Source organism: Rosa chinensis, chromosome 3 (assembly GCF_002994745.2).
Source record: "Rosa chinensis cultivar Old Blush chromosome 3, RchiOBHm-V2, whole genome shotgun sequence".
In the NCBI taxonomy this organism is placed as follows: Eukaryota; Viridiplantae; Streptophyta; class Magnoliopsida; order Rosales; family Rosaceae; genus Rosa; species Rosa chinensis.
In genome coordinates this window covers 40,690,034-40,708,697 of record NC_037090.1, presented here as the reverse complement: position 1 = coordinate 40,708,697, position 18,664 = coordinate 40,690,034, and the positions used below count along the sequence as shown (strand labels likewise).

Sequence of the window (18,664 nt, the reverse complement as noted above, 5' to 3'; positions counted from 1 at the left end):
CTCACCCTTAAAAAACTGAGAGAGAAAAAAAAACTAATTTGCAGCAACAAGGATGGAGAAACTGTTCTCTCTCCCACTTATGTTCATATTGCTGAACTGCTTTTCCATAGTTGTTGTGGAGCGATGAATCAATGATCAGTTTTTGGTCGAATTCAACATCAGTTTTCGGTTGAATTTGATGAATCTTATTACCCCCAATAATTTTTTTTGTGACTTATTGAGGGCCAATAAAAGTTTATTGGGATTTATTAGGATATAAACGTATCATAGGGCGCCACGCTAATGAAGGACAGAATCTCGAGACTCGTTTTCCCACCATGTGCTGGTTGAAGCATTCAAAATCTTTGAAGTTCAGCCCCCATCCACCTTCCATCTACAAATTAGACATGTGAATTGCATTTGACAACTCAATTGGAGATCCTCTTACCCTGTTGGGCATCCTCTTCAAAAATCAAACCTAGTCTAATTTACCGAGAAACCAACATCTGAATTCTGACATGGTAGTAGAGATAAAAAAAAACTTTCATTATATTGTAATATTTAGTACAACAGTTTCTTTACAAACCAACTAATAAAATTCCTCCTCATACATTCTCCAGTTTATTGACAGCTACCAGTCGCCCGACATAACACAACAGCCTGGACTGGCTTCATTTCAACTATATAATTTTTTTTCCTGTCACACTATTGTATCCCACAGCGCTCCCCTAAGAAATTACATTATTAAATAAAACATTTTCTTCACAGATCAACTAAGAACGGTTTATCAACTTCATATATGGTTCCACTTTATTGAACTTACCAATCACCCGACATCACAACAATGGCCTGGACTGGCATCATCTTTACCACATCATTCTTTCTTGATTTTTTTTTTTTTTCTCTGGTGCACTGTGTTTTATCTCACAGTACCACATCTAACAAATATAAACTGATTAACCAAACTAGTCATTTTAAAGAAACCTCAGAGGTACAACTATTGATAGGGAGATCAGTTGGTGTGCATACCAGAGCCCTTTGCTGTAAATGTCTCAAGCTCTGTTCCATGCTAACTTGAACCATCTCAGCTAGCATCTTCTTTGCTTTGCCTGACTGATCCTCACCATCAATCTGAGAGATAATGTTGGACACAATATTCTCGAGTGTGTCCGGTTCAAGCTCAGATCGTGGGTATGGGGACTCCCTCAGTAATCGCAAAAGTGTCTGTGCTTTTGACTGAGACTTGGCTGTTCCTTGAACAGTGAGCTCAAGAAGTCCAGGGATTACCCCTTCTTTAAGAAGTGCTTCTCTATATTTGCATCTGTCACTTTGACACATTGTTAGTAGAGCACCAACAGCATGCTCTCGACTTTGAAGTGATCCACTTTCAAGCACCTCAATAACTGCAAGCACTCCACCTTCTTCGGATGTCAAGGCAGTTCTACCCTCATCAAAGCCCACTAAAGATTCTATTAGAGCACAGCATTTTTCAGCTGTCTTTGAAGATTTTTGCAGGTTTTTAACAAGGTAACTATACAAGGGACTGGTTTCGCTTCAAGAATGATGCTAAGGTTAATTGGGTGGGTTGAGAGATTGGAAAGAGCCATAACCGAATCAACTTTGGCTTGTGGGCTTCCATCTCTAAGGATTTCAACAAGAAGAGGAATGGCACCGCAGGCACTTATGACTGGCTTGTTGGAGGCAGAAGCTGATAAGGTGAGTAGAGATGCAGTTGCATACTCCTGCAGATTGGAATTTTCTGACTGAAGGAAAGTAATTATCGGTTCTAAAGCACCAGCTTCCACAATCTTTATTTTGTTCCTGTAAGATCAAATATCAAAATTAGAAATACACGAAGAAAGCTAAACAATTATTGCCCCAATAAAGCACAATGCAACTAAAATTAATCTCAAGCAAAGCAAAGGAACATAATTTTTATTTTTATTTTTTTATCATTTTCGCTTGGTCCCGTTGCCATAAGTATGACAGATGAAAAGAAAACCCTATTCCATATAATATACCAACTCAACGTAATACTGAAAAAATTCCAACAAAATTAGAAATACACGATCAAAGCTAAATAATTATTGCCCCAATAAAGCATAATGTAACTAAAATTAATCTCAAGCAAAGCGAAGGAACATAATTTTTTTTTTTTTTTTAATCATTTTCACTTGGTCTCGTTGCCATAAGTATGACAGTTGAAAACAAAACCCTACTCCATATAATATATCAACTCAACACAATACTGAAAAAATTCCAACAAACTGAATTGGTTTATAATGAAAACTAGATATCCAACAAAGGGATCATCTACTTGGTTATGGTAATTTTACAATACACTAAAAAAAGGCACCAAAAGTAGCAAAAGAGCATTAGTACACAATCACGCACTTGAACACAAAGAGCTAATCTTCTCCGGACTCAAATAAAATACAGTAAAATTCATGGAGTAGCTACAAAGTAAAACAAGCACCATAAGTTTTACAGACAAGCCATAAGCATATCTACAAGGCACAGGTCAATAAAAAACTCAATTTAACAAAGAATTGGTTGCCCTGAAATTCCAGCTACAGAATTAAAAAAGTTCCAAACTAACTGACGCCAGATATAACTTGCTAATCTCATGGCACAATTTCATCCCAATTACTTACGTGGTAACCCTATTTCTCAGATTGCTTGGATCCCATTTAGTTGCTAAAAGAACAGTAGATAGCTATTTATCAATATTTGAATTAGTGAAAATATTAAGTAACAAATACACATGCAAAAAAAGAGTGAAATGATTAAATAAAAGAGGACCACAGATGAAATACTTTTCAATTCTGTTAGATACTCCTCCTCACCAAACAAAATTGTTCATTCTAATATGATAACTTGAGAGAGAAGATTGAAAGAAAAAGGAGAAAGATAGAGTAAGAACCAAAGAAAAGGGGCAACCACCCTCAAGTCCTATGGGCTTCTCAAACCACATAAAGCATCGAATTCCTTTCTAAACAAGTCTATCATAAAGCAAGCTTCCTGTATCTCCCTTCCACTCGTCTCTAATGCCTTTCGGGTAGTTTAATTGCCAGTAATAAAAAAACGAACTTCCTTTAATCACGTGGTGGATTTCATTTTAGTCTTTTTGCAGGCACCAAACATTTTGGTCATAGGAGACCCAATATAAAAATCCTAGCGTGTATTATACGTGTATATATGTAAACACAGTCCTGGTTCTCCATATTTTCTACGCAATCAAATGGCTTCAGTCGCTTGTTTTTGGTAACCTTACAAACCTAATAATCATAAATCTGATAAGTAGCAAATAACCATAACGAATGTTAGATTTGGTTTCGTTTCTTTTCAGATCTTGAGCCAATCTAACTAAACTTGAGGTTCAAATATAATTTGGTCTCTCCTGAGCTCGGAGCCAATCTAAAACATAATTTCTTAGCAGAAGATCAATGTTATTGAGCTGATAATCTAACCCACTATCTGGTTCTAAAAAGAAATCTGACCCACAACTTTAGCAAAGTTGTTTCCCCACCATTTGCCTCAGGAACCCAATAAAAAATACAAAAGTGATCAAAACAGAAAAAAGAAAAGTAGGCCAGTCAGCAATCACGCAAAGAAAACAATCCAGAAATTTCATTCACCAATTCCCAAGAAAGAAAGAAAAACAAAATCAATTGGTCACCAATTCCCATAATGAAGCGGGGGAAGACGTACGTGTCATCCTTGACGGCGAGGTTGAGGAGGGCGAGGAGGGCAGACTCATGAAAGTCGGGTGAGCCGTGAAGTCGGAGCATGGAGACGAGTGGGCCCACAGAGTCGGAGAGTTGGCGCCGACACCTCTGAGAGGTTTTGGTGAGGCGTCGAATTTCCTGGGCACCCTCGAGCTTCAAAGCGTGGTCGTCCGATTGGATTAGTTCCAACGCACGACGGACGGATGGGGAGGGCGAGCCGCAACAAGTACTCCGACCACCGTCGGGTGATGATAGGGAGTGGGAATCCATTAAATTCTTGGGAGAGGAAAATCCCAGGAGGAGGGAGGATTTAAGACGGTGAAAGAGGAGACGAGAGAAATGGGAATAATTTCAATTTGTGACGGAGAGGAGAGGGCAAGAGTAGGGTTGGCGTTAAGCAACAGTTGAAAGCTTTTTGTTAGATAGCAACTTGTCCTCTACAGACCTGTCTAACCATGATAGGCTTTCTGTATTTGTTGATTTATTTATAACTCGATAGTATCGAGTCTCCACTAGATTACTGTTCAGAAAACTAAAATATCAACTAGACTGCTTTTTGCAACCAATCAAACAGAAAGAACCTCCAAGGATCTTAAGAAAAGAAAAGAAAAAAAAAGCAACTACAGTTATACGATTACAAAAAACGTCGGTGACCATTTTAGCATTTGAAGATAAGACTTTAAGATGATAACCCTTTTACTCGACTAACTTCTAATATATTCTTTACACCAATCTTATACTTTTAACTGATAAAGACTTGCAAAGTAAGATTTTCTTATGCTTTTTAAACCCATAAAACAACTCTAGTGTTATATTTTACACATAAATACATTGTGCTGTAAAACATAAAGTAAGAGAGTTTGGGAGAATAGAGAAATGAGAACGGAGGAATATGATGTCTATTATTGAGTAGGAAATCCTCTCTTATATATAAGATGAGATTAGGATTTAAATTACAATAATATCCCTAGTTGTTTAATTACAAAAATGCCCACTAAATAATTACTATGTACAACACTCTCTCTTCAGTATTATTTGTCATTAGTCTTCTCTGATGTGCTCTTTGGTGTTACTTCGTCAAAAACATTGTCAGATAATAAAAATCCTGTAGGTTAAAAACAATCCTGGTCGAAGGAGAAAAAGAGTACAACGCACATGTAGGGGTGGTAATCAGAACCCTGGATTTCGGTGAAGTAGTTTTATCTGGAACATAAGCTGTGAGTTCGTGGGAGATAGATGCACAAGAGTTGCTACACCAAAACTTTGCCGGTAACCCAGTGGGACAAACCCGTGGTTGAAGGGAAAAGATGAGCAAATGCATATATGTTGAATAAATGCGTCTTCAAGATGCAGTATGTGTAGGGTAACCATATTAAAGTTGTGCCTCATTAAAACCTTGTCATGTAACAAAATCCAGTCGGAAAAAATAACCCTGAACGAAGGACAAAAAGAGTACACGATGATCAAATGAGTATGCTTCAAGATACTCCCCCTAAAAACTATATACTACGTAAAACTAATACTTTAAACATGCTTCATGAAGAGTTAGACTCTCTGCATGATTTGAAGAGGTAAAAACAAGGGTTTGTTTCATATACCTCCAAGATATTGTTGAATTCTCAACAGTAAAGACATAACCAGTTTGGGAAATGAGCCTTGTGTGGGTTTACATAAATAACCTGTGTCAACATATCTAACAAGGCAGACATCATTCCGAGGCTCAAGGGGGTTTGATCCATTCCTTGATGCATAGGGATAGAATAAGCCAATTTCCGTTATACATTTAAAGTAATAAAAAATTGTCTTTTATGCCATTTTCAAAGGCGGCTTGTTGGCGCAGAGTTATATCTAGCTAACAATTCATATTGAATGAGATGCTCGGTCTAGGGCATTGAGCTAAGCACAATAATGAGTCTATTGCACTTAGATACGGGACTTCTGACACCAATATCTCATCTTTATCATTTCTGGGACGATACGGGTCTATCTAGACTTCGGACGACCATGGGTGTGCTTGAAGACTTTGCTTTATCCTCATTAAAGCATCTTAATATCTTCTGGCTGTAATTTGATTGATGGACCAAAATTTCATCTGCATTGTGCTAAGGCTCCAGGTCGAGACAATAATTTGTTCTCTAAGGCCTTTCATCTCAAATTTCGACTTTGCGGTTTCTTTGATCTCTGCAGGAGTATTAATCATTTTCATGTTATTGACACAGACTTCCACAATTGCAAACCCGAAACGTGTTTCCTTTATAAACACGCATGCATAGTTTATTATTCATATCCCACCCCGATCATGACAGAACCCGAGCCGAGCCTGTGAGGCCCACTTTAGGTGAAGTATTACTGAAAAATTGGCAGAACCTCCCCTAACATGGACTACCCAAAGTTTACAAAAACCTGGACATAAAACTTAACTAATCTCACAACCATATAAACATTCCAAATATTTACATTCCAGGTATACTTTACATTCTGTAATACATCTTCACCTTAACACAACCATAGCATTCAAATTCTCAATATTAACATTCCACCAAGTTAAGTGGGTTATAAGAGCAGTTCTACTAAATTAAGCAGATACATACATAGGTAGGTTAAGTGATAACCTACGGTCAAACGGAAATGTTGGATCCTAGACCTCACTTTTCTGGACGCGACCTCGGCAATCTGAAATCTGGGCATTTAGAAACCAAAGAGCCCAGGGAAAAGCATTTAAAAATCATTAGAGTGAGTGGACAAAATAAAGTAATTTACGAAAATAACTAACTAAATGCTTCTCCATTTTCTCATTCTATAAATCCGGCATGCAGTGCAATTTATGAAAATATTCCAAATCAACTTACTTTAAAAATCAACCTTTCTGTGTAAAACGTTCGATGACTAGAGAGAGTAGCTGACTAGTCATCTCATGCCATCCGGAGGGGGTTGCCGACCGGGTGACTCATCAGAGGGGACTGCCGACCAGAATCTTAGAGGCTGTGATTAGAGGGACTGCTGACTAACCACAGGTAGTTAGAGGGGACTGTCTACTAACTACCTCATATCATCTGGAGGGGACTGCCGACCAGATGACGCACCAGAGGGAACTGCCGACAGGAATATTCTAGATGGGACTGCCGACCAAACTATTACCTGAAGGGGACTGCCGACCAGGTAATTTGCACATACGCCGATAACGGTCTCCTTGTCAAATCATTCCTTTTAAAACTCTTTTCTTTCAAAACAAGGATCACATTTGAATCATTATTTCTTTCCATGTCACGAATTAGAAAATTCATACTGCATGCATTATTTAATTAAAACAAAAGTCCACTCACAAGTGAGCCTCGCAGCTATTCCTGCTGCCTGCCGGGGTTCTCCTCACTCGAGGGCTTAGTACGTCCTGTACAATTTTGGTTGCGTATAAATACAGGAAACTATATAAACTTGTCATACATTTCCATTAAATAATAATAACTAAATTCACTCAAAAATCCCGACTTTTCCAATTTAGGCTTCATAATATTTGGGATCTATAGTTCGCAACAATTCTTAAAATCCCCAAATTCTCTCTTTACACTCTCTAACCCTCTTTCAATTTCTCGAATTCCAATCTCGACAATAAATATAAATATTCAATAAAATTCAACATTAACACCCTCTGATAAAGATCGAAATTCAATATTTCCGAACAACAAGTGTGGCCAAATGTTTTCAAATTGCTAGGGTAAAATTTATAAGTTAAAATCATGCATTTATAGGGGCTACCAGTGCCACAAGGCGCCACCACACCAACTTCCAAATCTGGCGAAGCAAACTACATGAACACAACCTCTACATCAAGCCTAACAACATTTATACCTGCAAGAACAACCAATTCCAAGCAAATTGCCTGAAAATTCAACCCAAAAGCAAAGAACTCTAGCGCACTATTCACCCCACTGTTCACCTTCGATTTCTTCCTCCACAGGGCGAATCGAGCTGCACAAAGGTTAGGAATATGTTTAGCATCTCACAAGCAACCGAACCCACAAAGATTTCCGGCTGGAAACTGTCGGAAATCGAAAACCCAACTGAAAATTTCAAAACCCCATGACAGGATCCGCCCCAAAATCTCCCCCTAAAATCTGAAGTCGCCCTTTGGGGCCCACTTTTCCTGAAAATACTATCAAAAATTCGGCAGAACTTCCCCTAAAAGTGGACAACCCAAAACCTATTAAAACAAATTTATACTTCTAAATAGACCTCCAAGACTCCTTGAGCCACCCTGCTCCCAAAACCAAACAATTCCACAATTTAGAGTATCAAAAACTATCTAAGTATCTCAAGTTACAATCAAGTCATAGGTTACAATATTAATACAAAAGTCCCATGGCTATCAGAGCAGTCTAAAGCCAAAAGAATAATGATATACAAAGTAGGTGAGCAAGTAATGTCACGCCCCTGATTTTACACACATGAAAATCGATATATATAACCCCATAATTATATATGCGTGAACGTCCAGTCATCAATACGAAATACCTGAAATCTTTTTCCCTTAACTTACACACATATTGATGCCCTGAACCCCCAAAGTTAATATACACTCGCTCCAAAGAGTTATATATTACACAAGCTTACGAATTAAATTGTCAACAACAAAATAAAACGTAAAGGCTACTCAGAGTAACTATACAACGGAAGTCCTTATAACGGTAAAGTCACAAAATTGGCTTCCTACCGTAAAGCTGCAAAGGCGCTACCTCAGCTTCAGCGCGATTATCCTAACCTGCAGGATTAACCCCTACACCGTTGGAATGGTGCACCGGGTTGCCACACAACAAACCCGGTAAGCTTTTGCAAGCCCGTATGAGTAACTCAAATCACACATGCACAACTCACGCCAAAAACGAGGAAAACCTTTCAACTCGCGAATAAGGAAAACATACCATGCTTCCAAAAACAATACTCTTTTCCCAAAAGAAACAACGAAAGTCACACCGTGACAAAATCATATAAATCGTTAACCTAACAATTCAAATATGATAAATCGATCCAACCTGGATAAAACAATAATCGGGTCCAACCTGGACAAAACAGCAATTAGGTCCAACCTGGACAAAACAGCAAATAGGTCCAACCTGGACAAAGCATCAACACAAATAAATCATACCCATTGTTAACCTAACAAGTAGAATATGATAAATCGATCCAACCTGGATAAAACAACAAATCGGTCCAACCTGAACAAAACAACAAATCGGTCCAACCTGGACAAAACATCAAATCGGTCCAACCTGGACAAAACATGTACCCAGGAGTCTTAAGTAACCTACTTAAATCCCTAAAGTACGATGGCAGACAGACTAGAGCTCTAACTGAATATATCGTAACCTGTCACCTCGGCCAAGGTTCAACCTTACGATATATGCTGCCTGAGGATGCAACCTGCAACCCCGGATCCTTAGGTCAACCTGACCCTCAGATCAAAACGTTAAATCAACCCAAAAGGAGAAATCACAACCTGTGACTCTCAAATCCTCAGACCACCGGTCGTCAGATCAAAACGTTAAATCAATTCAAAAGGAGAAATCACAACCTGTGACTCTCAAATCCTCAAACACTTTTCAAAACAATAGAAATACCATTTCCCACCAATTGTTTTCCAAAAGCCACAACCCAAAACAATAAAAAGCATCGTTCATGCATATTGTTTCACAAATCCACAACTAATACATGAATACGTATGTATATATATACATCCCATAATATATATATGTACACACATAGTCACCTACTCATAAATGTCACTAATACCATCTATAGTTTGCAGTTAACTAAATAACTTTCAAAACAGTATGGTGAACCCGTTCGTGATATGAACTTCGTGAGATTACTCACCTCGAACTCCTGCTGCGTCTTCAATACAGAACCGAACCAAACTATCACCAACAACTCGTTCAAATACTTCGTCAAGTACCTAATCACATACGGTTCCAACTTAGTAACGATTTATATTTGATTTAAGTTCGAAACCCCTGTTTTGAACTAAAATCCCCCCAAAGTGGTGCCAATCGAGGCGAAACCACATCCGAGACCTCCCAACGTCTCTGGGATACGCCCACGATCGATGTGACCAAACCACAAGTCGATCGGATGCTCAAATCCTCACGGATAGCATAAATTGGTCGGTATGAAACTGCAAAAATCATAACAATTCCAAACGAACTCCAAAACTTGCATATTATATATCGAAACGCTCGTATCAACGAGTAGAACATATATAATAACAGAAACATTTCTTTAAGTGGCCGGAACACCGCCGGAACGCCACCACAGACGGTGGTGCGCCGCCGCCGGCCAAAAACACATTATTTCACAAAACTCCCAACATCAAAAAGCTTCATCTAAGCATGCTTGTGAACTTTCATAACTGGATCGAAGTCAGAAAACAAGCCTAAGGGATCGAAAACTACCTCACAAGCCGTGAACAGTGATCCCAACTGAGTTGATCGAAGTTTCACGTGAATCGATCCAAACAACCACCAAGGATCGATCGGCGAGCTTGTTCTGAACTCAACTAAGGAAACTCAAAGCCTTGCCGACGTCGGAGTTGTGTTTTCCAGCCGGGTCCGAAAACACCAACCTGCACCGCCTTGTAGCGCCGCTGTGGAGGAGAATCGGCGCTAGAGGACACCAGAGGGACGACCAGACGGAGGAGACGATGCTATCTGGAAAGTTTCGTCGCCGGAGATGGCCGGAGCTCGCCGGAAAAGCCGGGTCGGGTCACCGGGTTCGGGTCGGGTCGAGCGCGGGTGATGAGAGAGAACGGAGCTTCTGGTTTCCGGAAAAAGAAGAATGAAAGAAATGGAAATAGTAAGTTTCCGAAAATGGAAACTACTATTTATAGAATTTTCCCTAAACTTCAAACGCTCATAACTTTCTCATACGAACTCCGATTTCCGCGTTCCACATGTCCACGAACTCGTATCGACGCACTCTACAACTTTCGTGAAGGAAGTTTTCGGAGAATCCCAACGTATCAAAAGTCAACCTTGAACCCCCCCTAAAGTCATACTTTTCAAATAATTAATTCGTCCGAAACACTTCCGCTCCGTCCACGAGCCATGAAACCGTCCAACAACCATAAATTAGATTCCGGAAATTCCTCAGAAAATAATTACGAATTTCCGGGGCATCACAAGTAACCTATGAAGGATAGATGGCAGCGGTGGTGCTAAGCCTTAACTCCTCAAGCCGAATAGCTACACTGCAAACTGGGCATTTGAAACCAAAGGGCCCAGGGGAAGCATATAAAAACATTAGTGTGAGTGGACAAAAAATAATAATTGGAAAGAAAAGGAATTTTATGTTTTCCCACATTTATTCCTTTAGAAACTCGATGCATGCAACATTTAGAAAAACATAAACCGATTGAAGCTCACTTCAAGAAAACCGACTCTCGCTAGTTACAAAACAAGTAATGGCAAGAAAAGAAAAACCGATACTTGAGAAAATAAGACCAGCCTTGCTGGTTAAAAGAAATCGAATTAGTCCCACTAGTAAAGTAACAAAACGATATGGGTAAGAAAATGTCACCATACAACATGGAGTCTCTCTGACTCGGATCGGAGTCTCCTAGGCTCTATCCTCGACTTCAACCCACAAAAAATAAAGTAAGTAAGGAGAAGCCTCGACTGCAACTCACTTGAGGAGGAGAACTAAACGAACAACTTGTATCAACCCAAGTATGGTGAAGAAAATCATTCGAAAACAGTAAATCCATAAAGGTTCCTTAATTTCTTACAAGAAAAAAAAATATTCCAATGACGTGGCCCCGCAAGCCAAAACATTTCGTGAATTCATAAACAAAATAAATAAATAAATAAGGTATAGTCTTAATCACTTAAAATAAGGCGACGTCATTCACGAAAGTCAACATCAAAGTAAGGGTCATAAATCAAACTCCACAATCTTGAAACATGATCGATAAATAAATCCATGCATTTAAAAAGAATGCTCGCATGCATAATATTTAAAAAAAATTCCACTCGTAGTATACGGCTAATCTTGCCGTCGATCGGCACTCTCCTCGTAAGGGGTCTGCTCTCGTCTTGTACAAAAATATATTCCGTAAACGACAATTCGACAAATAATTACTATGCTAAAATGAAACCCAAAAACCCCACGTAAACCAACATCTCCATTACTTCTCAAATTCAACCCAAACTTCATCACTAACACCAATCCGTCGATTAAGTATTCCATGATGGAAACAAGAGAAATTCGAAGGTCGAATTCCTATAATTCGACATCTGAAACTCCAAACATTGGAAATTAATAATCAAAACAAAACTTCTCCAATTTTCAATCAAACTCCCACTTACAGATTCTACAACACATGTGATTTATTTAATTGGCTAAAACAGGGAGTAAAGCTCCACCCTATGTGCCTCCACGCACCGGCAGCAACCTCCACCTCCGACACCAAATTTCTTGTACAACATCATCTCAACATTTCCAACAAGTTTCTCAACTGTGACAAAGTCAGAAAATACCTTGAAGTGGTCGAAAACCAAGCATACGCGAAAACTCTGATTTACACAGTGAAATCTTCGGGCCGTGATTTCTTCCTCCACGCATCAATTTGTTGCAAGATATTTGAGGAGCATGAAGGGTTGCTCAAGGCGCTTCCAAAGAATGTAGTTTGATAGCCTGTGGTAGCCTGAATTGGAAGAAAATGGCGTTGACCTCTAAACTTCACGGCCTTAGATCTCCATTTTCTGGCCAAGACACTGTGAGCTATCAATGCAGGTGTGTCTAGGAGGAGGAGGCGCATCGAACGGTGCTGGTGGTACGCTCCCAGGTGGTCAAACAGTGAAGTTCTTTCAGTGAATGATAGGAGCATAATTGTGACGTTTATAATGCCTAACTCCCTATATTTTGCTAAGTTTTTTCCTTTAACTTGATCAATTTAATTTAGTTAGAAATTATAGGTAAAATGCAGTCTCAAAAACCAGAAATGCTACAAGGGACGCAGAAATGATGAGAAATGAAGAAATGAAAGTACTTCCAGTTCGACTAAGAAAATGAATCCCAGTTGGAGTAGGAGTCTGAAGCTGACTTGGACTAAGAGTCCTATTTGAACAAGGAAATTCAATTTGACTTGGATAAGGAAACCTAGTGTGACAAGGAGTCCCTGTTGAACAAGGACTTCTCGAGAAAGTTCCGAAAGTATGTAGAAGATTTCGGCCAAGAAGTCCTTATTGGACTAGGAAATTGGTTGACATATGGAGTCTTGATCATACTAGGAGAACTGTGGAAACATGGAGACCTTCTGGAAGATTCATGAAGCATCTAGAAAGTTCCTTGAAGTTACATGCCGTGCACACTTGTTGGAATACATATCTAATTAGGATTTTGGAATCAAGATGAAGAATGGATTTCGGATTTGATTTGGATTTGCTTTTGCTGTGAATTTCAAGAAAGTTTTAGAGGATTCTTGACTTAAACTCTTCAAATAATCCTAATTGGACACAAGATATGCATCAAATTCAAATCTATTTCAAATTTGGAATTCAGCCTGTACAGATTAGTCCACTTCAACAGAGTCCTGAGAGAAGCTCAAAATGAACCAGAAGATCATCCTTATATGGTTGGAAAGTTACGGATGTCTAGTTTCCAGAAATTTTTACGGTTAGTCAATATCAGTTTTCTAGAATAAGTTATGGCTGATTTAGTACATGAATGTCAATCTGTCCGAGAATCTGCTTTGTTTTGCCGTGATATTTGGAAGGTTCTAGAGAAGCATGTGACATCCAACAATTCAAAGAGACATTATAGGACACGAATTAGAGGAGATAATGCAGCCTTGATGATGTGGAATTAATTTATTGGTCAAGCGATTTGTCAACCAATCAGAAAATTCAAAGGAAAACCCGAATCGATCAACAGAAACTAGGAGAACTCAAGTAGGAACGATTTGGGAGAGCTTTGAGATGTCACAATATAAATACTCCATGGTTTTGACTTTTCAGGGTTACAATCTTTCTCCACAATTTCGGTTTCTCACTTGGTTTCTCTCTAGTTTCAGATTTTCACAATCTTCAAGGAGCTTTGTCGTGTCATCCACGTTCCTTGCTGTGATCTTCACTTGTTGTCGTGCTAAGGAGCTACTTTGGATCTTTGGGACAAAATAAAGGGTTGTTCATATGCTTTTCCATTCATCTGATTCGCGGTTTTGTGTAATTATTGATAGAATTTCTGCTTTGGATTTTCCAAGTGTAAACTGAAAACTTTTGAGTATGCAGTCTGATTTTTGGATTCAATTTTGACGATCTTTTCAATGTTTGATGTGTTTATATGTTCTTGATCTTTGTTAGTTGCCGAATTAATGGAATGATAATCTGGTTTTGTTTGATTTCGCATGTGATTGTTCTCTTGGTTGCAAACATAAGAATACTTGCATGTAATTGAGCTAGTGATTAGGTTATGCTTTGTGAACCTAATTTGAATAAGTACTAAAGGCTTACTTTGAGTCAAAATCAGATTATGCATGTAACGAATTGACTTGCTTTGAGTGCTTGGATTTACATGTTTATCAACTCTTTCATGAACTTAATGATTTGAAAATTGATTTTCAACGCAATTGCTTTGATTGTGTGATGCATGTTTTTAAAATAAATTGTTTTGGTGCTTTGCTAATTCATTGATTAAAGAAGAAAATCAAAAGGGACAGTGGTTGCTTTGATCTTGTTTCTTAGTTGATAACTTTCCATGGTAACTAATAAAGATTAAGGGATGCATGAATAAATTGATCTTGATTTGCGATTGATGAATTGTTTTCCAAATATTCTTCTTTTCCCACCTATGTATATAAAAACGTTTTTCTTTCTTTATTGTTTTCTGAAAATTTTTGAGTTTTGGTCTTTAAACCCCCACCCCCCCTCCCCCCTCTCAACTTGTGTTTTGTGTTTGTGTATATGTGTAATCTTTTTTAGGTTTTGTATATGTATTTGTGTAGGGACTTGTTGTTTGAATTTGTGTTTAATTTGATTTCTAATTCGTGTTAGTTTAGAATTTGTTTTCTAATTAGATTTGGTTTCCTACTTTGTATATGATTAGTATTCCTTGTGTGTATAGGATTCCTAGTTTGGCTATAACTTGTAAACTGTATCTGTGTAGGAGTAGGATTGCTAATCCATGTCTAATTTGAATTCTGTATTTGACTTAGATTCTAACTCTTGTTTATTTCGAAACTGTTGTTTATATATATACTTTAATTTTGTGACTTATACTTGTAAATATATTGTTGTTTTCGTGATTTATATGTGGGTATCCTCAATCCCCGGCTTGAACGATCCCAGCATATTCTATACTAACAACTACTTTTTTAGGGTTTAAATTGGCATTTAATTCGAGCGTATCAATTTTTGGCTCTGTTGCCGGGGATTGAAAAATCCCCATGTATAATTCACGCCATTATGCTTTAAGGAGTTGGGTTTGGTAAGAAGTTTTGAGTCATAATGGACTAGGTGAAAGATTTTCTTGTCGATACTTGTCAAAGTTTTCTTTATCAAGGAGGCGCACCTTATTAGCACAGGGTGTCTAGGTTGATTGGATACGAGAAGTGCTAGCACAGGGTTTCGTCCCCTGCTAATCAAGTGAGCTGAGCTCCGCCAAAATCGTTCCTCTGGCTTTGTATGAAAAGAGTTACCAAAAGATAAAGGGAAGGGAGACTTGTATTCAAATTAGAAGCTTTGAGCAGCATGTCCAAACCTTGATTCACAATGTCTTATTGAAGTCAACTACTTAAGAAAAAAATTGTAAAAATTGTAAAATATACATAAAATTTCATTGATCTTGTATATATCAATACTTGTGATGTTTTGTTGTGTGTATACATTGGAATAAATGGAGGTACAAGTCTAGGTAGACAGACTTTAAATGTTAAGCGCTGCATGGGAGGCAACCCACTTCAAACCATAGCTATGGAGGAGCCATCAACGCAGATTTGCTTTCTTGAATTCTTCCCTTCTTTTATTTTTGTTACTTATGTTTTTATTTTAGGATTTCTTGCGTTAACTTTTCCCATATGCTTGATTTATGCTTTGCATGCTATATACTTGTTTATACATTGAGGACAATGCATGATTTAAGTGTGGGGGAAGGGTTTAACATTTGCACTTTGTTTTTAGATAGCTAGTTTTGTGGTCTTAAAAAAAATAAAAAAATAAAAATCACTTTTAATAAGAAAAATATTTCGTCACTTAAAAAAAAAATTGTCACTTTTAATTTTAAAAATATTTTCGTAACTTTTTTTTTTTTAATTTCACTTTTTATTTCTTTGTATGTTTCACTATGCCAAAAGTGGTATCAGACGACAGACAGAAACTGTTGTCTGATTTGGAGTGCTACCGTTGTAGAGGTGACCGTTGTCTGATGAAAAATCAGACAACGGTGGAACACAGTTGTCTGAGAAACATACAGACAACGTGTATGTGTTAAACATGTTGTGTGATACTCGGCAGATGGCTCGGCAGGTGGCTCCGCAGATGCCAAGCGCAGCTGCGCGGCAGTTGTGGCGCTGCCTTCAGACAACAGTGCTAGTGTTGAAGCTGTTGTATGTTGAGCTTCTTAGACAACAGACTTTTATTTTGTGTGTTGTCTGACTGATATTCAAACTTCAGTTCTTGGACTATATCTGTTGTCTGATTAACTTTGGGACAACATAATTCAATTTATTCCGTTGTCTGATTAACTTTGGGACAACATAATTCAATTTATTCCGTTGTCTGATTAACTTTGCGACAACAGAGTTTAATTGCTTCTGTTGTGTGAGTGTAGATTAGAAGACAGTGATTTGTTAAAAACCGATGTGTGATATGAATGATTGCAGTGTGATTTGTCCTCATTTTTGGCCGTTCAGACAACAGGCAGTTATCACTATATATGTTCTGTTGTCTGATTATTTGAACATATCCCATTCCTGAATTAAATTGTGCATTTGATCCATTTACATACCAAATATAAACATTGCAAACCATCAAATATAAACATTGCAAACCACTAATCATTGAACCTAACATTTTAAACAAGAAAAACATTCTAGTGCATGCCCATCTACTTGGGACATCAAAAAGCTAATACATATATATCGATTGTTCCAAAACATGCAACACATGGTGCATGACAATGTACCAGCAGAGAAGCACAAAAAAGATGCTTTCCTTAGCAAAAATGGACCAGCAACAAGCGCACTACTTCATGGCTCATGCACATATTTGTTGACAACAAACTTCCCCCACTCATTTCGCACTTGATCAATATCCGCTTGGGTGTATTGGTTGCTGCCTCTCCTCTCCCACTGAAATCAGTTTATTATATCAAAAGAATTAGTTAATCATTTTGCGAATAACAAGGGGCATGATCAGGGAGTAAAATTTGATCTCAAGTAAATAATCCATATAAAATTTAATGAAAAGCCAAATCAGTAAACATATATATAAACCTTGTACATTGAAGTAATGGTTGGTTTTCACTTTTCATAGGCATAGCTAGACTTTGGACAACATACAAATTCAAGTTCACAAACCATGAGTAAAAGAGTAATCAGATAAAAGAATTAGATTTAAAACAAATGAAAAGTTTACCCATACTTTGATTCGAAAGTATGAGAGATCAGCTTTTTCATTAGCAAAACTGAAATTGGCATCAACTTAACATGTAAAGTCTCTTTACTGTAAGCAAACTCTTGTAGGAAAAAAAAGGGAAATTTGACCAACTGTGCACAGCTAAAAGATTTTGTTCAGATCAGAAAGTCATTGCCAAAGGCTTTTGGTAAATGGCGAAGGCTAAAACGTCATAAGTACTTAAAAGCCAAGAGCATCTATTAGTTCTTAATACAGGCAGACCTTCATTGAGTGATCTATTTTTGAGTTCGTAAACTTGTAACTTCAATGTAGCTGTAGTCAAAGAACGAAGCTTTGCTTCAAGTGAATTCAACAATTGAGAAGCTTTGTTTCAAAACGTAGTGCAGGGTAAATCAAAAATCAGTTTTTTTTTTTTTTTTTTTTTGCAAGGCAGGAAAGAAGTTAGCAAGTATGTTGAACATGTATATCAGCAGTCGTAAAGACCCAAACTCTAGAAAATACTAGAAAATTGTTGCTCTTATGAAAGTTTTTGAAAAATGTAATTAATAGTCTGCTACACTCATGTTTCATAGGTTATCAGATGTGACTAAAGCCAGAGAAACCTAAATGATCTATATCACACAAGGATAAACAGCAGAGTACATATAAAGAAATTAAAGAACATAACAACTTGGGAACATGTTTCATAATGGCAGGAATGAGTTGGCTGCAGACATTTATTGTTATAATACACACAGAAGTAGAGAAAGGAGTTTTGACAAACAAGTTATGAGCTTAAAAAGGTAGGTCTTATATAAAGTGTGTGCATCATTGCCATTAATAAGAACAACATGCCATTAATTGTCAGCAGATATTACCCCAATCTCTTGTTGTAGTTCCCTAACAGCTGCTGATTTGGGTTCTTCGCCATCTGCAATACCGCCCTGAGATTGAAAACCAAAAATTAATTACCAAAGTTCACACAACTAAGCCTAACTCAAAGAATTCGACCAAAACAGTAGAACTGAGACCTGCTCACAAAGACTCAAACAAGGGCTATAATAGATTCCTCAAGGGCTCCTCCATTGAAAGCCCTACACACATACACTGCAAGTTCGAACAAAATTAGAGCCTTATTCCAGAGAAATTGCCAAGAGCAATAGCCATGCAAATGAAAGCAACGTTTCCAACCAACAGTCTTAAACAGTTTTAGCACTAACGTCATAAATATGTTTTTGTATCAGATATGTTCATCAATAATTGCAAAGTGGTATAATTTATAAGATCAATTCATCAAGGGGCCACAACTAACAACGAGAGCAACATCACCAAGAAAAAAGAAATATTTTCCCATAACAT

At 37.7% G+C, this 18,664-nt stretch overlaps 1 protein-coding gene across 1 annotated transcript; it reads right to left on the bottom strand.

The window, feature by feature from the left end:
* Positions 1-504: 504 nt before the first annotated feature.
* Positions 505-4,280, bottom strand: LOC112192832 (U-box domain-containing protein 2). Its single transcript, XM_024332718.2, is given in 3 exon segments — positions 505-1,490; positions 1,493-1,800; positions 3,691-4,280. Coding segments are annotated over 3 exon segments (1,137 nt in total). The 5' UTR covers positions 3,978-4,280; the 3' UTR covers positions 505-948.
* Between the last annotated feature and the right edge of the window lie 14,384 nt (positions 4,281-18,664).